Source organism: Macrobrachium rosenbergii, chromosome 46 (assembly GCF_040412425.1).
Source record: "Macrobrachium rosenbergii isolate ZJJX-2024 chromosome 46, ASM4041242v1, whole genome shotgun sequence".
In the NCBI taxonomy this organism is placed as follows: Eukaryota; Metazoa; Arthropoda; class Malacostraca; order Decapoda; family Palaemonidae; genus Macrobrachium; species Macrobrachium rosenbergii.
Window position 1 is genome coordinate 20969816 of NC_089786.1, and position 24358 is coordinate 20994173.

The 24358-nt window shown below is 36.6% G+C and overlaps 1 protein-coding gene across 2 annotated transcripts in view; it reads left to right on the forward strand.

Annotated features, from left to right (window-relative positions):
• LOC136830270 (uncharacterized) overlaps nt 1-24358 on the forward strand; it is a 537978-nt gene that overhangs the window by 506739 nt on the left and 6881 nt on the right. Inside the window, exons 6-8 of one of the 2 annotated variants that reach the window (XM_067089651.1) lie at nt 3878-4011; nt 19955-20038; nt 20267-20414. In XM_067089651.1, the coding sequence (XP_066945752.1) occupies nt 3878-4011; nt 19955-20038; nt 20267-20414 (366 nt within the window). The remainder of the gene's footprint in view (nt 1-3877; nt 4012-19954; nt 20039-20266; nt 20415-24358) is intronic. The other variant, XM_067089653.1, reaches the window with a different exon arrangement.

The following is a 24358-nucleotide window of genomic DNA, read 5'->3' on the forward strand; positions in this document are numbered from 1 at the left end:
ATATATATATATATATATACATATATATATATATATATATATATATATATATATATATATATATATATATATATATATATATATATATATATATATATATATATATATATATATTATTGGTGTATGCATATATAGGTGCAAGGAGATGTATATGAAAAGATAAACGATAGAAAAAGATATGGGACTGCAAGTAGATACAGAGATACATGGTTTCTGAAGAAAAATATTCATAAATTTATCTTGGAAAGAGAAAACTTTGAGGAAAACAGCTAGTGAGATTAAGGGTCAGTACTGAGTAAAAATAAGAGCAAGCTGACGAATGTAAATGGGAGGGGGGTTAGTGGTTGGGGGTATTTCTGATACTTATTTACAGAAAAAGTATATGGAAGTCCAGTTTGGAGAAGAGAGAGTGGAAATGTAACTCAATGGTAAAATGTGTGAGTTCTGATAGGTACTGAGGATAAAATGTAAGGAGAAAATGGACAAAAAAATGGCATAAGTTTAAAGATACACAGATTGAATGAGTTCATTAACTATGTAAAATTTCAAGATGTGGCCATAAAGTTTAACAGGGAATGTGCGAGTCTTAGGAGTTGGATAGATAAATGAAACACTTACTAAAGGAAAAACAGATAATTTGAGATGCAACTGTAAGAAAGAAAAGAAGAGGGAGGTAAAAGGGTTATAATAAAATGGGAGGAGAAGAACGGACTTTGGGGAGGAAAATTTCTACGAGGAAGTAAATGAAGAGACAAAAATGAATGAGAAATATATCTTAGATTAAAAGATGCAAAATGAGAAATGCAATCAGGTAGAGTATTTTGAAGATATATTGAACGTGGAAGATGGAAGGGAGGAAAAGATGCATGATGCACGAGTGGAAAGGTTTAGTGAAGGTTTGAGAAGTGCCTGTTGAAGAGGCCGTGGGAGACTTCACGATAAAGACGTTGAAGCATGGGAAGAAACCAGCAGTGGAAGTGGTCACAAGTGAGATGCTTTTTTTATGGTGGTGAAATGGTTGACCATCATGTGTAAAGGATTTCTGGATGACGGAAATGCTCTAAGGGTATTGGTGAGAGTAATAATTGTTTCCTACATATGGGCAATGGTGACAGAGGAAACTGTAAGAATATCAAAGAAGGTCAATGGTAAAATTTTGATTGTACATAACTGTTATGCAACAGTAAAAAAAATTGGTGCTAAGGATGTATAATACATAGAGTGAAATGCTGAGATCAACAAGATTTTTACGGCGAAACAGTGTGTGTGAGAATTTGCAGGTGGTAGAATGACTGATTTGGTGAGAAAATGGGATGTGACAAGGTGAATTTAGTCTACATGACTGGTTGATATCATTGTGGACAGCGTACTAATTAGGTGCAAAATTGTGTGGTACGCAAAAAACTTGTAAATGGAGTTTTGAAAAGAGTGCTAACTGAGGATAGTGAACAGGAACTGTAAGAGTTGGAAACTTTCCAGAAAGGAAACAGTTGAAAGTAAGGCTGAAAGTAAATGGCAACAAGATTTACATTTACTGGAAACCAGGAAGAGAAGAGCAACAAATGGATGGTGGAAGAATGGGAGTAGTATGTTTGAATAAGTAGGACGAGAGAATATGCAAATCACAGATGTAAAACAAAGCAGGTAGCAAGATGTGTACGAGATATTGAGAGGGATCTTGGTGTCCATAGAAGCTATTATGGGACTGTGTGAAGGGATTGTTGACCCAGATCTCCTTTATTGAAGTGAAATCTAAATGATGAATGCAAATGAAAGAAAAAAAAGTAGAAATTAGAGATCAATAGTGTCATATCATTTGTGGCATTAAAACTGAGTAGGTGAAAAATGTGGAAGTAAGGCAGAGGTGGCAGAAAATTTAGTATATGTCAAAGGATGCATTGATGTTTCAAGATGGTACAGTCACATGGAAAGATTTGAGGATGACAAGTTGTTTTAAAATGTATACAATTTTGAAGTATTAAAAGGGGAGGTGAGAATAAAAAAAAGGCTCCATAGCTGATGCGAGACCAGTACTGGGATGAAGGGGCCTCAATATCCAAGAAGTGAGATATTGCTTGTCAGATATAGGTCTATGGTGCAGTGTGTTCAGTGTGCTGCTGATGACCCTTCTGTATAGGTATTTAAAGCGGGTGGTGTTGTAAATTCAACAGTTGAAACAATAATGTGGTAGTGATTTTTGTGATCGACTTATTGATTTATGGTTACTAAAATTGGAATCACGACAGGAAACTAAAAGAAAAATAGTTTAATAGGAGTTTCATCATATGAGAAATATCTAATATATATATATATATATATATATATATATATATATATATATATATATATATATATATATATATATATATATATATATATATATATATATATATATATATATATATAAATATATATACATACACACACACACACACACACACACACACATATATATATATGATCATATCTGTAAATGCATATATACTAAACATACATACATACACCCATACTGCATAAGTATGTGATCTAAATTGTGTTGAGGAGGCCTGCCTCTATGACAAAGACACATAACTGCTTTATATTACAATCCTCCTTGAGAATCGTAGCTAGGATAAAATGTCCATCTCTATCACTTCTCTAAGAGGAGGAGCCTGTGTCTTAGATCCCCAAGACTGGGACATTTGACCAACAAATGTGTCACAGTCGAGGAGACAATAAAATCCTTGCAGAATGAAAGGTTTTCATCTAACATCCAGAACCCATGAGTGTCTCGCATGCCAATCCTTAGCCCGCACAACATTGTTTCTAGCCTTCTTGGCACATGGGGATATGGCCAAGGAGACACTGATGACATAACACTGTGCATCTTTTGGTTTCTTTAAATATTTTCCCAAAGGGACTGCCAACAGTTTTTCATTTTCACACATACAAGAGGAAACACATCCCCATATGGTAGTAGGCATCTTCTGGGTTCTGGTGAGGTGAGTGCTGGTTTAGCAAGTTGATCAGCTTGCTGGGTCCCAAGAACCTCAACATGGGAAGGCACACAGCAAAATATTTACGTCATGATAAGTACAATTAGCAGTTTTTCACAAATGATTCCTTGAAATATCAACAAGAACCGAACAAAAGTCATAGCGTAATGAAACACTTCAACTTAAACATTATCTAAACGCGCACACATAAGGTATCTCGCATAAACACGATACAGAAGCTTCTACCTATCCAGGCAGAATGAAATTGCAAGGTCTTCGAATTTAATCGCTTACCCAAGGAAAAATCGACCTAATAATTAAACTGTCACAAACGGGCGAGTGAATATATAAACCAATAAACAAATTAAATAAAAAAATAAAGTATAGGCAAACATCATAAAATTAAAACTTTAAACGCAAATAACATTTTATACGTATCTCCTATCCATACTATATCTATTTTCCCTTAATATGTTCTTTTCTTTAGTGGCAGTAATGTTTCAGGCAAACATGCACACAGCAGACAGTATCAGACAAACATTTCTCATTTAGGAATACAATTTTTTTAAGAAGTGACATCAGGCACTGATTCTGTTCAGAATCCAAGGAACGCAACTAGTACGCTTCAGTATTCTAAGCCTAATTATACTCATTCCTTCTAAGCACATTTTTTACACGTATGCATTCGTACACTATATTCGTTCCAAGCACATACGTATATAGTATACATATGACATGAATATGTGGTTTTCATACTATATCGCCACGCATGCATTCCTACACATGCGAATCAGTGAAGGGACACATGCCCACACGCATATATACGCCAGGGAGACACAGTAGGGCTCAGCCATTTTCGGTTATTTGATTCTAATCGCTGTCATTGTGTGTGTTCACTGCAGAGCTGCCAGAGCGTGGACCCACCATCAGTGGGGGAAGGAGCCATTACCGGGTGGGCGAGACGGCCTCTCTCAACTGTACCTCCTCCAGGAGCAAACCTGCCGCAACCCTCACCTGGCTCATCAACGAAAATCCCGTAAGAAATCGCTCTTTGCAAACTTTACCTAATCACATTGCACGGTGTGTTCCAATGAGAGAGAGAGAGAGAGAGAGAGAGAGAGAGAGAGAGAGCTTTCTCAAGTTCCGTTGCTCCTACTGTTCTTATAATGAAATATTTGCACATACTACATATGAACTACATGTGCACATATAAACATATACCTTTATTTTCCCGTGTAATCGTTTTTATACATACTGTGGTATTTATTTGAATAATTATCAACTACCACATGTACATATTTTTATACAGTTGTGCATATGTAGATACAAATATAAAAAAATGAATGTGAAATGTGAGGTTACATGAACAAGTAGATATCCCTAGCCAGACCCATGTACACGTCAGCCTTAGAGAGAGAGAGAGAGAGAGAGAGAGAGAGAGAGAGAGAGAGAGGTCTAAGTGATAGAAAACAAAACGCAAATAGCAAGTCATTTGGAGAGGCTTTCGGAGTTTTGATTTCCCACAGCACTAACAAGGCTTGCCAGACGCGGTTTCATGGCAGTCGTCACGCAAACGGTTTGCCGAATCTCTAATCAAATCAAAACAAATTGCAGTGATTAAGCTTTTGATTAGTGGCAAAGCTAGCAGTCTCTGGCTTCGTTAAGTTTGTCAAGCAAAATTCGTATTTTGATTATAAGGACATCAAATTACATCAGACATTGCGAAAGTTGTTTCGTAAGCTTTGTAGAGACAAGAGATTGGATTCATTAATTTCCTCACTTTCGAAGAGAAATGATCTCAGAATATTCGTACAGTTCCAGCAGAGGTTATTGTAGATTAAAGACTATTCTTCTGCTTAAATTACGCTTGAATTTTCTTGTACCTTTTCTAAGTAATTAGCTTTATGCTTCCTGGCTCTGATGTACATTCCACCTCTAGGCTTATGAGGTGCGCACTGCACAAAGCCAGCTTAATCTAATGATAACGACAACCACCTTTAGGTTTGAAAGAATTCATCGTCAAAATATGGAATTCTTTTCCTACCTTTGTAGCTCTTTGGTGCTCTGACCTGTTTTCCTTCGAGAAGTGGGTTTGTCATTACCCAAGGAAAGAAGCTGTTTAACACAAATACCTGCAGGGCCGGAAAAATGAGATATGATTGTTTGCCAGACTATGTAAAGGCTTTTTTTGAGGTGTCGAAAATGGAGGCAATGTGTAATTTTACTGAGATACACACAATCTCAAGATTTTATATAAATTAGGACTGATTATAAATCAAAAGATGTAGAATCATCATCTGTCAAAATTACCTGAGGAATGTGAAACTGGGAGCCATTTTTTTTTTCTAAAACTGCATATTTGTAAAATTTACTTTAATACTCTATAACTCGCATTACAGGATCTGAACAAAGATTTTAAGTAACACAGAGGGTGAATTTCTACAAAAAAGTATTTTTGCACACAATCCAGATTTTAGAGTGGCCTAATAACAAATCAGCCGCTGATACATCCTTTGAAAACATCAGTAAATAAAATTTATAACATTGATGAATAATGGCAAATTTGCTACCAGTATCTACGATCTTACTTTCTGAGCATAAGAATTGTCTAACCCTTCTCACTTCCTGAGGAAAACCAGTCTGTTTTGACGTTATTCTCGATTCTCCCGCAAACTCGTCCTCAACCAGAATTTCTTCAGATTTGCCAAGTAATTTCCAAATATGTTCCTTCTAAACCCAAAGCTGGGTGGAGATTATGTTTTCACCTTTGTCTATCACTGTGTGTGTGTGCGCACGAGCGCGTGTGTGCTGGGACACTTTCTTAAGAGTGGATGAACAGAATAGGTTAAGAGGAAATGAAATTTTCGCTGGGTGACCCCTCTTCAAATGATTAGATTTCTGATGGACATCCTTGAAGATTTGACGACTGCCTGCTCTTGAAGCTATTATTCGGAGGTGTTCTAGCCTTGGAATACGCGAAACTCAGCAAGCCCACAATGCAAATTTATTTACCAAGTTCACTGTTAATTGTCTCGGCCAACAGACCGACAGAGATTATAAATCCTCTTACCAGACAAGAGATCTCGCTGATCCGAACATCTAACTCGATCTAGATGATAACAAACAAGCGTACACAGGAAATGGGTAAGCTGAAGTTTTACATGCTTATCTCCTAATAATATAACAGCACAAAGTTTCTCTCTCTCTCTCTCTCTCTCTCTCTCTCTCTCTCTCTCTCTCTCTCTCTCTCTCTCTCTCTCTCTTCTGTGTAATGAGTTTAATCTCCCCTTACAGCTCGATAATCAATAATTGCTGATTCAGGCTGATTTTTCTATATAGTGTTTTAAAGCCGAATCTGAGCCTTTTTGACCATATACAGTTGTGATATCAAATCACAGCAGACCAAGCACATGTTGCTCTTCCCAGTTCTAAACTTGACGAAAATCCCTCACATAAAGAAGGGCTGCCTAATATGCGATGAAGTCGTTAAAAGACTGAAAAAATTTTTAGAAAGAAGTATGCAAAGAGTCCATGAAAAATAGAATAAAGGAAATCCTTGCTTGAGCAATTATTAAACCAATAAAGAGACAGAAATGAAGAGGAAATTATGTGCAAAGAGATACCGCAGTGAACATTTATGAAAGTACTGTTTGTATGATTTTATGAATGCTGTTCGAAGTAAATGTTAAAGCACGCACATGCATAAAAATTCTTGGAGTGCTTAACCTTTTGGGTGAGATAAGGACAGTAGGATGGAATACGTGTTCAGAGAGGAAAATATTCTAGTGACTTTCAAAGGTTCAAAACAACATTTTATGTATGCACTCACACAACTTCCTTTCTTAATTTCTCTTTATCTTATATTCTTAAATACACCTCAGTTTAAAAGATGAGAGTTAAAACACGTGCAAACAAAATTTTAATACCCTACAACTCACATTATTTTCCGCTAAAGTCAAAACCGTTCTAATAAGAAATCTTATATCTTTATTTTATCCCTTCCTCTCCATTCCTTCTTTAAAGTGTATTACTTGTATCACTCCAAGTAAAGTTTCTATACTTTAAATGAAAAAATAGCCATTTAGGCTGGCAGCAGCAAGGAAAGGGAGCCTGGACTACCGTGGGCGAGGTGCATACTCACAAATTATTGAAATATTTGATCTACTTAGTTCGACTTATAAAAAGGACTTTCTTATTGTAGTCTTTATTGAGTCATCCTATCTAAAAAAAAATATGTCTACACCAGCTATATAGGTTATCTGTTTGTTTGCACTGTGCTCAGGATGTGAAAGAAATGGGAGAAGTTTCCACAAGAGCTGCCGAGTGCATAGGCCAAATTATTCCTGATTACAGCAATCCATCAGGCTACCTCACGTTAGAGCCACTAGTAAGACGCTGCCTTAGATTCATGTAACCAAGAGTCTAAACCTTAATCATAACGGTCAACTGAGGAAGAATGCATATATATCTAAGTTATCAAATTCTTTCAAGACACTCATTGTTATGCTTGTTAACTAGACCTGTTCGTACAAAGAAAAATAAGCAAAGGGAAAGAAGGAGAGCAACAAACGAAGAATTTAATAGGACAAATTGTTAATCACATAGACCGAAAGGAAAATGACCGAGGAACAGCACGATAAAAAATATGAGAAAATGAAACGCCACATAAGGAACTTGGAATAACGACTTAAGGCAATAAAAATCTCCGCTTAAAAGTTTAGACGCATCATCGAATCATTAATTACGTTAAGAGAATAGGTTCATAAATTACGTCTGAAGCTCAAGACTATTAGGAATACATCTCCCTTCTCAATGACACTGCGATTGCTTTGCTTGCCTGAAATTTAAGTTCTATTTATGTTTTTTAGTGACCTTCGCCTTTCTTACGACTATGATCTCTATACTGAACGTGCATATATTAATGCAATTCAAAGATTCGTGCTTTCAATGAATCATAGAGTATAACATAAAAATAGGAATGAAAAAAACAATTTAATGAAAAGTATTACACAAAATTTCAAATTACGAAATATGTCATCGTACTGTATGAGTAATGAATATCATTTACACTCACTGCAAGATGTCCACAAACAATAGAAAACTTAGGAAAAGACTTTTACTAAAACTGCAGTTTTGCATACATATCAAAGTGCAAAAGATTCTGCAATAATAATATACTCAGTTGTTCAGATTGGTCATGAAAAATGTATTAAACAACTGAGTGACTGACTGATTTTCGGTACTAAAACTGACGTCACAACATCTAGGTTATTGAAGCCATAATGATATTAAATGATATTAGGAAAAATAGTTTCGGAAACTTAATATAGGAAAATATATATATATATATATATATATATATATATATATATATATATATATATATATATATATATATATATATATATATATATATATATATATATATATATATGTATGTATATATTAAAGTTAAAGTTAGTCCTCCTGGGCCTCTACAGGCTCATAGGGTAGGCACTAATCTCCTGTTTCTTAGGCCGACAGCCAGTGGGGGACAGGTACCAATGCCTATGACACGTGGCCAGTGTGTCGCTAGGCCCACTGTTTGACTCCCCAGCCCGAGGGCTGGTACCTATTTTCCTACTGAACCTCTCGGGTTTTTTCGGACAGCTAAGTTGACGGGCTGCCGGGATTTTTGCAGTGGTGCAATCCGAGTCATCAGTGAGCGGCGGGATCTGAACCCCGACCCTCTCGACTGGTGACCGAGAACCATACCAATGCGCCGCCACGGCGGCTTATATATATATATATATATATATATATATATATATATATATATATATATATATATATATATATATATATATATATATATATATATATATTTTTTGTCTGATTCACACCGGATACGAACCTCGTTCTCCCTACTGACAGGTCAAGGTGGTAGCGACGAACCTACCAAAGTCATAAAAGAAGTTGGAATGTAAGTACTCCGTACCTGAGCCAGGCTTCTGAAGACTAACATACCAGAGAATTTTACCCAACTTCCTGGCCCATCAGTAAGTCAGTCGCTACCATTTCATTCGAATTGCCTCTTCACCACGAGATATGATGCAAATAATGAATGCATGAGCAAGTGTTTCACAGAAATAAATTTTTACTTGGTAGGTCCATAGCTACCATCTTGGCCTGTCACTCGGGAGACAGAGGTGCGTTCCTGGTGGAAGTCAAAAATTTATTTCTGCGAAACACATGTCCAGGAGTTCATTATTTCCATATATATATATATATATATATATATATATATATATATATATATATATATATATATATATATATATTACTTTTACATCTGTAAATACACATATACTGTACATACAAACACACATACTTCACATGTACATGATATAAATTTTGATGAGGAGGCCTGCCTCCCTGACAAAGATACATAAGAGTTCTATATTACAATCCTCCTTGAGTGTCGTAGCAAGGATAAAATGTCCATCTCTGTTATATCCCTAAGAGAGGAACCTATGTCTCTTAGATTCCAAGACTGGACATTCGACTAGCAAATGTCTCACGGTTAAGGGGACAATAACTTAACCGAACCTAACCTAAAAAGGGACAATGCAGTTTTTGCAGAATGGAGGGTTTTGACCTGACATCAAGAGTCCATGAGTGAGTCTTGTGATGATGTAATACTGCACATCTTTTGGATTCTTTCAATATTTTCCCAAAGGGACTGCCAAAGGTTTAATTTTCGCACCGGCAAGAGGAACTGCATCCCTATTGGTAGTAGGCATTCCTGGGTTCCGGAGAGATGACTGCTGACTTAGCAGGTTGATCAACTTGCTCATTCCCATGAAGCCCAACATAGGAAGGCACCCAGCAAAAATTTACTTCTTTACCTCTTCTTTTCACTTCTTTACCTCTTCTTTTCACTAACAACAGCCATTCCATAATCTCTAAAATCAGGTGGTGTAAAGAGTTGAAAGATTCCAAAGACTGAAGAACACTTCTCGGGTAACAACATGAGGTAAAACTATTTTCACTGGGACTTTATTTCCTTTAAGGTCTTTAAAATTGCATGCAGTTCTGCTGTAAAAATAGGTGCAACAGATGATAATCTCCCACTTCTTTCTGCAACAGGAGAATCACTTCAAAGCCAATGCCAGCATCTGACTTTGAGCCATACATATAAACTGCAACAGAGTTATCATGTTGGGAAGAATGATCTAAAAATATTGATTACATTGACTCACTGGATATTTCTGCTTTTGTTGAATTAAAATATCTACAGCATTTTACATCTGGAAGGTCTTCTAGAGGGCTAAGCAAATACCTAGCTGGTAAATTCTCCATCCTTCGGAAGTTCAATTGACTGGTTATACACCTTATTCTAAAAGAAAATGTTTGGGGTAGCTGGTAAAGTCTCCATCCTTCGGAAGTTCAATTGACTGGTTATACACCTTATTCTAAAAGAAAATGTTTGGGGTTGCCTGAGTGGTTTTCATAAAAATATCAATGCCTTTCACTTCTGATACAAATACTAATTCAGGAGTTAGGGAGCCTCTGCAATCTGTACCAGCTCCGAACCAGGAGATGTTGGTGATGCAGATCCAGAGGCATCTCATCAGTGTCCACAAGCATGCTCTCAATGGGAAATGACTTAAATGTTCCTGTAGCCAATCTTATGCCTCCATGATGAACTGAATTAAGCATCTTTAGGCTATCAGGCTCTAGTAAGGTGTAGACTTCACACCCATAAGTTAATTTCAAAAAGACCAAAGATTTGTATAGTACCAGCATCTGAATTCGGTCAGCACCCGAGCAAGTGTGGGACAGAACTTTCAGGACATTCATTGCTTTCAAACATCTTGTCTTAATATATTTCAGATGTGGAATCCAAGTCAGCTCCATGGAATTCTCTGCCCATCTATGAACAGATTTGGATCAAGACAGACTCCTCTTCTACAGAAAAAAGTGCATGGTTACCGTTTTACAGGCAGAGAACCTAAAACCATTCATCTCAGCCCACTTTACTATATTATTAATGCAGAGCTGAAGACAGCATTCAGCTACTGCCATACTTTTTGCTGTAAAAGAAGTCAAAGGGTCATCAACAAAAATAGTATAAGTTACATCTTGGGGAAGTATATTGGATACTGCATTGATTGCTAAGGCAAACAAAGTTACACATAGAACACTCCCTTGTGGCATTCCCTCTCCTTGGCATAAGGGGATATGACCAAGGAAATACTGATGAAGTAATGCTGCACAACTTTTGGTTTCTTTCAATACTTTCCCAATGGGACTGCTAAAGGTATTTATTTTCTGACATGAAAGAGGAAATACATCCCTATGGTAGTAGGCATCGTCTTGGTTCTGGAGAGGTGACTACTGACTTAGCAAGTTGATCAGCTTGCTCGTCCACAACAACCCCAATATGGAAAGTTTTGTGGAATAACAGAATAAGCTCAGATATTTAACTATTCTTGAATTTTGATAACTCGAACATTTTCTATTTTACTAAAACGCTATAGAGTTATACTATTCCATTAAAAATCAGATTTCAGCAAGGTTATACAAGCAGCTTTGCAGTACTTTATGCTATAGAAAAATCATCTGGTTTATGAATCACCAAAGGGATAACATGAGGTCATTAAGAAGTTACGGAATTCAGGAATTATTGCAGTTAGTTTGTTAATCCTAAATGTGGGCTGGTAGCCAGGAAAAGTTCGTTTCTATATCACAAATACTAACAATAAATTTCCATTTTAAAGTCTCTAAAACAACTGGGTGCTTGGTATTAAGCTTTCCCAGAGATATCAGTACATTGAGAGAGTCACAGTTTCCTTCCAAACTATTAAAATTACATATAATTTTGCAGTAAAAATTTATGACATGCTACACAGAAGAACAATGCACTCAAAAGCTCCAAATCCAATGACAGAATCAGATTGAAAGCCAACCATGTATGGTTGAACAGCATTCTTGTGCGTCAAAGCATGTTCTAAAAAGGAAGCTCGCATTCTCACATTATCTTTTGAATTTCTGCATTCAGAAATTTACAATATTTAACCTCTGGTAATCGACATGGAGAAAATGAGACTTGGAGTGATTTAATTCACTCAAAACTTCTCTTACTTTGAATGAAAAAGTCTTGGATATTGGGGATAACCTCTAGAAATTCGTCCAGCCTATTCTGGAATTGAAGTTCCAGAGGAAGCTCACCAGCACCTACCAACATACTTTCAATTGGAGAAAATCAGATGGCTCTTCTGGTTATCTAGATTTCTGTATAATGAATGACATTTAGTTTTTATTCTATGTGGAGAGGCAGATGTGAATACCTTACGTCCATTGCCTAATTTTGGTAGGATTATCCAGTTTTGCAGTCACAGATAATATATATTTTTATACCAAACCTGTGCATCTTTGATCTACTATACAGCTGGAAAATAAGGTGCCCTTTGAACAACACAAGACTTTCATTTATCACAAGTTTTTGGAATGAATGAAAAGTCTTGAAAATCATTTACGTATCAGACCCTTCATTTCCTTTATTTTTCACAATCTGTCGTTGGTATTGGGGTCTCGGACATCATTGTCCATGAAGTGCAAAAATCTATAAGTGATCTAGCTTCGATTGCAAGGCATGAGCTTTGGAAATCCTGCAGTTTGAATAACCATTGCCTGACGCGATGCTTCAGTATATTATTATTATTATTATTATTATTATTATTATTATTATTATTATTATTATTATTATTATTATTATTATTATTATTATTATACAGACAGAAAATGAAACTTATTCATATGGAACAAGAAAAAATAATTGACAAATTGTTAATACATAGATAAAAATATAAGTAAATTTTAAAGTACAAGAAAAATTGCTTTAGGGTAGTAATGCATTGCAACTTCACTTGAACTTTTGAGGTTCCAATTGCACAACAGCCAATGGGAGACCGTTCCCCAGTCCAACAGTCCGAGGAATAAAGGGACTCTGAAACTGAGAAGCTCGACAACGAGGCTCACTCCTGGTAGGAAAAGAGAAGCAGGGATCAATTGTGAATATGAAAGATCACTGTTACAATAGAACTTATGAAAATTTGTCAAACAAAAGGCCACCTGTCAATGGTCCAAGTCATAAATGCTAATGTTAGGAAACAAACCTACTGCCACAAACTGCTTTGTCTAAAACAGATTAATCTATGGCAGGGACAGACATCCACACCTGAGAACAGTATTCTAGTAAAGGAAGGACAAATGACCTACAACAGGTTGCATCAATTTTATCACTGTTATAAATTAAGCCTTACAATACCCAACTTCCATGTGGCATTTGCAGACTTTCATTAGATGTTTCTCAAAAATAAGATGTGAATCAAAAGTTACACCAAATATAGTTAAAGCTTCAGACTCATTCAGCAGAATCCCATCCACCTGTAGAGTAGGATGGGGGGTGGAAAATCAGTACAAGATTTACTTATCAATAGTGTTTTAATCTTACTGGAGCTCAGCCTCATACCTCACTGACTACTGCAGTCTGCCACTCTTGAACAGGCACTGTATTACTAAGCTTGCAGTCATCTGCAAAGATACTAAATTGACATAAAAATCAATAGAATATACTAATTTTGAGAGACATCATACTAGAAACATTTCTAAAAATTAAAGAAGCCCTCAGGATCTTCTTCACCCCAGCTATGAAGATTATCAAGAATTTTGTAAGAATATGTGCAGGATGACATGTATCAGGGAGAGGAACATCCTTAGCTGACTGCTGAGCTACAAAAGCTTGATGAAGCAGTTCAGCCTTTTCCTTAGGGTTAGTAACCAATCTACCATCATCTGTTAGTACTGGTGGAATGGAAGGTGGGCCTGACCCAAAGACAGATGATGCCGATTTGGTCCACCACAGATGAGGCTGTGTTATTCTTTTAAAGAATTATTGTAATTTTTCTCAGCTATATGGTAAATTCTATTTGCAGTATGGAGAGACTCAACAAAAATAGTAAAGTTTTCATGTGAACAATTTCGTCTTCATGTGTTAAATTTGGCCTGTTTGCCTTGGACAGTTAGTCTACATTTATCATAAAACCATGGCTGGTCATTTGTCCTAATGACATTTCTAGGCACATCCCTTACTAAAATAGCCATCAGCATTTACTTTAACTTCTTGGGATTGGGATCTGATATGGCATCTGAAATATTAAGTGCCTGACAAGCTTCAGTAATGCAATCCGAACTGGGCTATAGATTTCAGCCAGACTGTTTTCCAGTGGTGTTATTAGGAATATCCTGATTAACGGATTTGTCCATCTCAATGGTACAATGGTTTGAGGTGCATATAAACTTGATGATAGCTGGAATATCTAAGAACTTAATGTCTAGTCTACTACCAAAAATATGTGTGGGTTCTTCCATTAGCTGGACAAATTGGAGGATACACAGAACTCAAGAGCAGACTAGTCACTTTGATCTGTGGAATTTGAATTAAGTCATTCGCTGTGCTTTGCATAGCAGTCTCCACAAGCAACGAATGAAGCTTTAGAATCCTGTGACTGAGCCATACTAATACTCCTCAAGAGACAGTCATACATATAATTGTCAATATTTGTTACCCAAACCTTGTGGTCGACTAGTGACAAGCTGCCCTTGGTAGCGATTTGTTTCATTGGCCATGACTTAAACACTCCATCATATGTGATTAGCCTGAAGTTCTCTGGTTCATAACTATCATTACTCAAGACAAAATTGGTCATCACTCCTGCCAATTCAGTAAAAACAGTTATTCAGTACAAAGTCTTTTCCATCCGTCCAACCATAGAGTTTGCGCCCAAACACCACCAGCAACACTGTTGGACGAGCTCAACCTTGAATATACCTACCACATCAGCAAAAAGATCTCCCCACCAACCTCTTTTTCATCACCAGTAACCTCACCTTCACACTGCACACTTATATCACTTTCTGCATAATAATGTTCTTGTTGATTACTTGCATCATCAATGCTATCATCAATACCTAAATCCTCTAAGCTTTCCAAGTATGCCATTATCTTCGTCACTCTCATCATTCTCACTGTTACAAGTCAGCAAAGTCACCTTCCATTTCATATAACTCCAACTGGTGAAATGTTTCTTCCTCTGCCAATGTCCTTTTAGATATTTTACACCTAATACACCAGATTCTTCGCAGCATGTACTTGACCGGGGACCGGCGGAGATGCAGCATCACCTTCCATCACAAGATCTCAAGGGCAAATACCATTCCACCCATGCAGCACTGCGATGATGCTGGAGGGTTGTCATATCGTTATTTATGACCCATACAAGTAATCTGAATGTTTTCCTGCAAATTTCATTTAAGTTTTATGAAATAAGATTTCTCACATGATCAGAGCTGGATCCAACCCAATCAATATCTGTTATGTTCAACATCTATTGTTAGGACTCCTGTGATCTTAGTTGGATGCAAGGGGTTAATAAAAGATCCACCAATTCCCAATGATCACAGCCTGTAGACAGGTATTTTATGATTCTGACAGCCAAAAGCTGCACTAAAATCTCGATTGATCATGCATTCCTCTGCAACCTCATCCAAAATACTCTGCAAGACTGTACATACTAACAAGAGTGCACCACAACTACCAAGGCCTATACAAAACTTAAACTGTAATGCTGGAGGTGGGTTATTATGCTAAAAAAAACCAAAGAGATACTTACAGAGCAGCTTCTAAAAAACCTTAGCTAAAACAGGGGTAACTGAAATCAGCCTACATTCAGAGGGGTATAAGGAGGGGCTTAGGCCCTCAAGTAATGTAGCAATATTTTCCTTCCTCCAAACAGCAGGAAAACTTACTAGTCTAACTAATCTTCTGAAACAAGTAGTATTCTTAGGAGCAATGAAATAACTGGCAAGGCCAGAAACAAAATTTTGACTTCTCTAGACCTGAAGGCCATTGAAAACAACTTAGCCTCTGGAAAGCATGATTAAGGCAACACCATGGACTCACCATACTATTTTCTCACAAAGACTTGAGCCAAAAGTTCTGCCTTCTGTTTGAGTCAATATACAGCTGTTCCATCAGTCCCTACAAGAGGAGGCATACTTCAATCAACTACAAAGAGTGATGACTTGAAGGTAGACCACCACTTATGGAGAGCAAGATCCCTTTCACGCCTTCATTATAAACTCTCTCATAGACCACCTCAGCTTTACTTCTAAGCTCAATGAAATTATGCCACAAAAAGTCTGATTGATTGTTCTTCTATAAAGGATAACCCTCTTGTTTTTCATAGTAGGCAAACTCACATGCAGCACTAATGCATGGCTTATTTTTCAGATGAAACTTGAGGAATTTAGAAGGAATTCCCTTCTTGGTTATAGTCTTAAGGTGATCATTTAAACACTCAATAATATTTGAACTTCTACAGAAACTGCTCCACCTGAGCTCAATAAGATCTCAGTGAATACCATCCCAATTGTCATGGGATTTCAAGCATACTTTTCTTGAAAGGCTAACATCAGGAACAACCCAATCCATCTCAACATAACTTTAATCGAACAATGATCAAATCAAGCCACTGGTGAATCTACTCCACATGACAAAAGGCTTATAACGTCTATGAATACAAGGTCAAGACAGTTACTAACAACCAGAAATTGTGGAAAAAATTAGAACAGCAACACCATGATTATCTGGGGCAGTAAACGAGTTCAGCTATTCAGTGTGATGAGCACTTAATCACCAACGAAAATTAAACAGTCCTTGGAGTCAGCTTTCTGAACTTCTGACATTCTGGGAAGCAAGCAGCCATAAATAGTCATCCAAATCTGAATTCATACAGCTAGCAAAAACATCAAGATTTAGTCTTCCACAAACTTTAACCACTTGTGTTTCATGACATCCACACTATTGCAATGGTCTATGAGATTTGGAGAAACTATAAAATACAGAGCCAATCAATGAGTCCTTGGAATGGCTTGACACTTGAGGTTAATGGCTTCTTTAATCCTGGAATCAACAGTTCTGAAATATGTAGCAAATTAGTCACAAGAGTTTCAGAGCAAAATAGGATATCAATATTAATAGCAGCAACATCCAAATTCTTTTTTATTCTTACATAAGCCACGGACGATGCTTAAAAAAAATGACACATCTGTGATTGATTCTCTGGACTAGGATTAAGTTAAGTATTGCCAGAAAGAAGATACATGTGAAACAAGCATGAAAGAATTTTTGCAAACTTTGCAAAAACAGTAACAACAGGAACAATATATACATATAGAAGCATGCCTATAAAAAGACAAAATTATCAGTGAAGTTAATCTGATCAACCGGAAGAAGCCAACACACCCAGCAATGACAAATACATCTTCAGATTTGCCAGACCTGAAAATGACTTCAGGCGTAAAGATAGAGAAAAAGAAAATGATAAAGGTAAGACATCCTCTTGCTAAATCATCAGGCATCCTTGGCCCTTCTACTAAGCCTGCCATGCACACCTTTTGAAACACAAGAGGAAGAGGGATCTGACAGATAACTGTGTGCGAGTATTCCTACTTACAATAGTATTTTATTTTAATTCCAGGCAGAAATTTTTTGCTGTCTGCCAACTACATAGCTATCTACATCACTGTCATTTAGGTTTAGGTTACAAAGACCCCAGGGATCGTTTCATACATACTCTTTTATTATTATTTTAACTGTATGGTTCCAATGTTTTAATACTAGAACCAAATGGGAAAGAGGAGAGGATTATTACAGATTTGTACTTAGCCTCACCTTGGGTCGTTGATGATGTCAATATGTCTTAAGGTCCAGGGGTACTACATCCTCGTGGGAACTTTACATAAGCAGAATATCAAAGAAAGAAACAAACCTGCATGAAAATATTGAAAACGTAAAGTGGACTTTTTAAGGAGGATCATTTCTCCACTACAACACCAGAGAGAGCTGAGGAGCCTTGATGGCTCGGTTGGTAGAAGCAGCAACCTCAGACTTCATAGAAGTCTGTGGTGAGGGTTCAATCCCTGCAGCCGACCGGTCAGAGAAGGCGGACACTTTGCTATCTGTGTAGACACCCCGGGATTATGTATGTAATCAACGGATAGGTTTACTGAAAGCAAATGGGTGTTACAGACTAATACACACATAAACAAAGCCACTCCAACATCTTCTAAAAAACATAACAGACACCTTACACGTCTCGAACTGTCGACCTACCCGCCCAGTTCTCCCCGCTGCTGGGAGAAAGGGGGCTGGGGATTTGGTACAATACATGTACACATTCGTTACCGGGGTCTAAGTGATGTCAGGCAGGGCAGCCAATCGAGGCTACGGCATAGCCCACCGCCAAATCAAAATCCTTCAAAAGAAGGCATCGTGCTTACCCCATATAAGAATGGGAAAAAAGCACGTTAAAACGAAGAAAAAAAAAGAAAAAGAACACCAGAGAGAGCTGACTCCCAGAGTGACTGTCCCCTACCCTACTCCATAGGTATGGCACCAACACAATTAGAGGCACAAGTCTAGGCTGAACGCGTTTGTCTGGGCTGAGTGTATTACACAAATACAGTCATGCCTACTCTAACTTTGCTAGTAGACAAATCAGATAGAATGCCAGGAGTACTAACGAAAACATCAACCCACCACAAGAATCCAAGAGCTGACTATTGAAGTAGCCCTGTCATCAAGGTATCAATATGGCAAGTCACATTAACACCCACACATTAATATCCTCAGGTCAAAACATTATCGGATGGTAGACACTCCCTTGAAAGTTCATACTATTAACTTAAAAAATGAACCTCAGTCCCATTCATGATACAATTTCCCATACGCGAAGACAGAAAATTTAGTTACAATGAAAAAATCCACACCATTTAATTAAAAAAAAAGATAATAATGGATAAGGTTCTTCCATTCGAACACGGGGATTTATTCCAAAGAAAATATTAGATAGGACTCTTGGAATCGAACACGAGAATTAATTTAGTGTTCAAGAGCCCTTACATTACAGCCAGGTGAAGATGTACACAGGCCCACTTCTCATGATCAAAGGTCAAATTAAAAGGGGGTTCAAAAACTGTGAAAGTTAGCAGTCACTGGTCTACATGGTGAAATGGGAACTTTTGAAGGTTGGAGATTCCCTCCAATTTGCAAGAAATCTCCACCAAAACCATATCATTCCTACTCATATTCTTTCTTACCTTTTCGTTATCATCGAAGATAAATAATCAATGAGTAACCGTAAACTTCACGTTTAAAAGATAAATCGTATTCTCAAATGATTAAATTTGAGTGTAATGCCGGTGTCGAATGGCAAGATTTATTCATAAGATACGAGTATAGTAACCTAACGTCCAACCTAAATCTTAAAAATTAAAAGAATTGTAGATTTTACAAATACCCACGAAAGATCCGGATTACCGATTATCGGAAAAGACTTTCCTAACAAAAGGCTTATTCTTGTTCAAGTTACCCTTAGCGAATATTCTAAAATCTTGTCCGTCTGACGACCCAAAACCTAAAGAACACACTTAATGGGACGGTCACTCTTTAACCCTGAAAAATTGATTAGGAGTTCGCCGAGCCCATCAAGCAGGTGTACATTTAGCATGGGCGTACTCGACGAATTAAACAATCATGTGCTTTCATAACTTCCGACATTGTTTGAGAATTATCCGACTTTTCCTGCCCCTCTTACATTATTATTATGGCGCGCAGGCGCAAAGAAGCGCAGAGCATAATGACTTTGTGTTTTTCATACACATTAATTACTGTTCTTCTATCTCTTCCCCTCTCTCTCTTTTCCTCATTTCATCTATATATACAAGGATATGAAAATGAAATGTCAGCATATTTCTTCTCTATAAGATTCGCTGCAATTCCATTGTGCTGATTTCCTAATGTGCAGTATATTTACTTCCAGGCCATAAAAGATTTTCCAATGAAATATGTAAATAATATTTTTCCTTTCCAGGTAAAATCATCACAACTAGTGAACTATTATCCGTGGGTTCACGAAGACGGTTTGGAGAGCAGAAGGCTGGGACTCTCGTTTACGGTAATGAGAGAGAGAGAGAGAGAGAGAGAGAGAGAGAGAGAGAGAGAGAGAGAGAGAGAGAGAGAGACTGGCGTCAGCTATGTTCAATAGCAAAACTTCCTGTTTCATAAAATTTATTTTGAAATAAACAAGTTCTATGCAGTGCCATTAAGGAAATTTGTAAACGGCCCCGTAAAATTTACAATTGAATAGTCTGAGCAACATTCATTGATGGCTTTATTCCTCCAGGTCGACAAGTCTCACTTTCTGAAGGGCCAGCTAACGCTGAAGTGTCAAGCGACGGTAGCGGCCATATACAGCGCTGTGGAGGAGGAGGACGCTACGGTGTGGGATGGCGAACCTTATATACTCGAGAAGAGAGAGCAGAGATTCTATGGTAAGTAAGCATCAAGCATGACTTTAATGTACAGCGGAAAATCTTCGTACTGTAGTCAGCGCAGTATGAAGAAGTATTATGATTTTGTCAATAACACAAAAATAAACTCTGGCATGTTTATTCTTTAGTATTTGTCCTTGATTTTGTCAGTAACACAAAAATAAACTCTGGCATGTTTAATCTTTAGTATTTGTCCTGGTCGTTCCAGATACTATTTTTATTTATGAAGAGTGATGTATAAAGGATTACAAGTACTGACAGTTCCTCAGTAATGTTATGGTCAGTAATGCTTGTCTTTTGTCTAGATTCTCGCGAGGTGAAGAGTTCCTTCTCAAAATTTAAGTTACATTGTTCCCTACTCGACTCTTTTATATCTTATTATTTCACCGTAGGCCGTTATGACAATTAGAATGATTTATATTGTCTGCAATGGCAAAATAGATAGCGACGTGGACGAAATCTGAAAAGTCGACGAAAAATAAGGGCCCTGTTAGATGAAGGGAGTCCCACGCACAAACAGATTGCGTTTATATTAGTTTAAGTCAACAATTGGCCAGGGACATTGGTTTGAAGCCCCAAATTCTGTACCGATATTGTATAAAAACGTACGGATGATTGCATGGGTATGACTGATTAAGGCGAGAGGAGAAAGTCTGTGATAATTGCATACTATGGATGGGAATGAGTAAGAAAAAGAATAATTTTGGTAGTCTAAACCTGTGTCTGGCTGGGTTTAGAGAATATGAAAAGGCGGTTGTATTCAGTGGTTTCCATGCAAAGGTAGGTAACAGATAAAATGACAACATTTTTGGTAGGTATGCATGAGTTGGAGTAAATGAGAAAGTGTGAGTTTTGTGTAAATGCATTTGGAAAGGAATTTGAAGATCCCATGTAAAAGAGGAAAGGATGGAGAAAAGTTTTTATTAGACTAAGACTTGATGTAAATTATGGTAAAGCTGCCTGACAGATGTACTGGTGAGAGAAGAGTGGCTGGAGGTATGGTTGGTCATTATTTGTTGAAGCAAAAGTTACAATAGTTGAATTTTATTTAAAGTTGTAGAGAACAGGGTAAATAGTGACTGCAAGCACAATGAAGACAAGTGGTTGTGATAAGAAGGAAGTGGGAAGGCACCATAAAAAAAAAATGGATGAAAATCGGCTGGGTGTTTCAAGTTTGAAAGGAAGGTGTGAAAATGGGGCAATAAATGTAATTAAAACGAGGGAGTCTGATATAAAAATATATAAAGCCAAAAAGGATAAACATCAGCAAGGGTTAAAGATATGGACGTGGATGGAGTATTTCAGAAGTACACAAAATTCAATGAAGGAAATAACAAGTCAGCAAGGACTGTTTGTGGCAAATAGGAAGTAGGAAGATGGAACATAAACCCTAAGTGGTGGATGAAGGAGAGCAGAGAGATTATTTGCTATACTACTGCACAACTATAACGTGGAACACGATGTGGGGGTGTGCAGGAGAATAAGGTAAAAAAGAATGGACAAATAATGGATGCAGAAAGGTGAAATTGAACATGGATTTTACGGGGACAAAAACGATGAGAGGAAAGGAGCATACTGATCTTGTAACTAAGATAAAAACCTGTAGATGCTGTCTGAATTAAATGTAGTCCTAGGCCTTTGAAAGTATGCTGAATGTGGAGTTTACCGGATATGCAGAACCGAAAGACGGAGGAGCGGATGAGTTCGGGAAAGTATGAAGATACTGTGGAAGTGACTAATGAGTATGTAAAGAAGCACTGAAGAATTTGAAAGAAATAAAGGATACCATTAATTGATGAAATTATGTTACATGGTACTACACAGCGGTGAAAGTGTTCGACTGGATACCCATAGTGCAAAATATGTCTCTATGAGGGAAAGGGAATTGTTTTTCTGCTTAAGAAAGAGACAACAGAGGCAGTAGGAATCTCGTTTAGGCAAAAAGTAATGTGAGAAACTCTGAAGTAGTAAGGGAAAAAGCCGTACAGGGTCCACACTGACCTATATGAAACACTGCGACAGATTATGTAAATGGGACAAAGACTGGTTTTGATGTTAAAGAGGTCTAAGACAATGATGTTTTGTTCTCTATGGGTATTCAATATTTTTATAGATGGAGTGATGTGGAAAGTGAAAGAAAAAACAATAAATGCAGGCACAGAGTTGTGGGAAACGATGGATTGCCATGTGGAACAGTTGACGTTGCCGGAGCTGTAACACCTGGAATTTGATAAGGCCTCTGTGGAGGTTTTTGAGAGTGGTGATGCTGTAGAAATTTTTGTAATGAGGGTTTATCTTGAGTTTACATTAGTGTGACTATATATATATATATATATACATTATATATATATATATATATATATATATATATATATATATATATATATATATATATATATATCCATGAGAGTCACAATAACTGTATACTCAAGTTAAACCCTAATTACACACACACACACACACATATATATATATATATATATATATATATATATATATATATATATATATATATATATATATATATATATATATATATATATATATATATATAAACATTAAATACAAATGTAATATCAAATTCACTACTTCGGGAATATCACTGAAGGGGAATTATAAGTGATAATTAGATTGGTACTCAGGATGGCTCAGTAGTTTTGAACGTCGACTGGAGTCGTTGGAGGGTACTGTCGAGTGTTCGAGGCACTTAGGTGTCAATCCGTTTACCACTTATAATTCCCCCTCAGTGATATTCCTGATGAAGTGCGAACTGGATATTAACTGACATTTATAGCTTAATGTTTGTATATAATATATATGGTGATATATATATATATATATATATATATATATATATATATATATATATATATATATATATATATATATATATATATATATATATATATATATGTGTGTGTGTGTGTGTGTGTGTTTGTGTGTATAACTGAATCTCGAAAGTATGGAACGTGATGATATTTAAAGGCAAAATCCACAAAGGAAAATGAAACACTGGAGTGGTGTTAGGCCTTTCAGCTTATTGTCCTTTACTTAGCAAACTGATAGAAATATAAAAAAAAATGTGTACAAAGAGAGCTCATATAAATGACAGCTGGGGATTATAAATGGAAAATATGTACATGGAATCCAACACAGGTGAAGAATTAGGAGACCTACCAGAACAGAGGTAAATATTTAAGAGGTTTTACAAAAGATTAGCCCAACAGCTTAGAAGCAGAGACAAGACAATTAAAAGATTATACAAGGAAAGTGACTGACCACCAAAAAAGTTATAAAAGTACAACTCAATAATTCTCCCTTTTGGTAAACAATAACAGTTTTTACAAAAAGAACATTTTCACAAAAAAAAAAAAATACATATTAAACATATGAACACATAGAAAATATGTATAAGGTTACTAATTTGTAATTAAGTCAGTGATTTTATGTTTAGGGTCATTCTTGAACATTTTACTAATACAGGGGTCCAAATAATACATACCAGGGCTAAGGTTAAAATTACAACTGGAAGTAAGCTGTATAATGGCAGATTCTAAAAGATTTCTTGAAGAGAAATCTTTCTATTTGGCAATCACTGAACTTTCAGTCTAATTTATCCTGCGAGAGTTTTCACTTAAATGAATGAATATTGCACTGGAAGAATGCCCAGTTGTGATAGAATACTTATGCTGTTTAATTCGCACTTCTAAGTCCTTACTGGATTGGCCGATATAAAAAGAAGGGCAAACCAAGCATGGAATATATTATATATTATGTTGTTGCTTTCCTTCGAGCTATTTTTTATTAACATTCCTTTTAGTGTGTTATTATAGGAAAACGAAGTTGACATTAAAGGTTTTAACAATGATTTTATGGTTTCAAAACCACTAAATTAAGGCAAGCTAAGAATGTTCTTAGGGGCTTCTTTATCCATGGTACTTTCA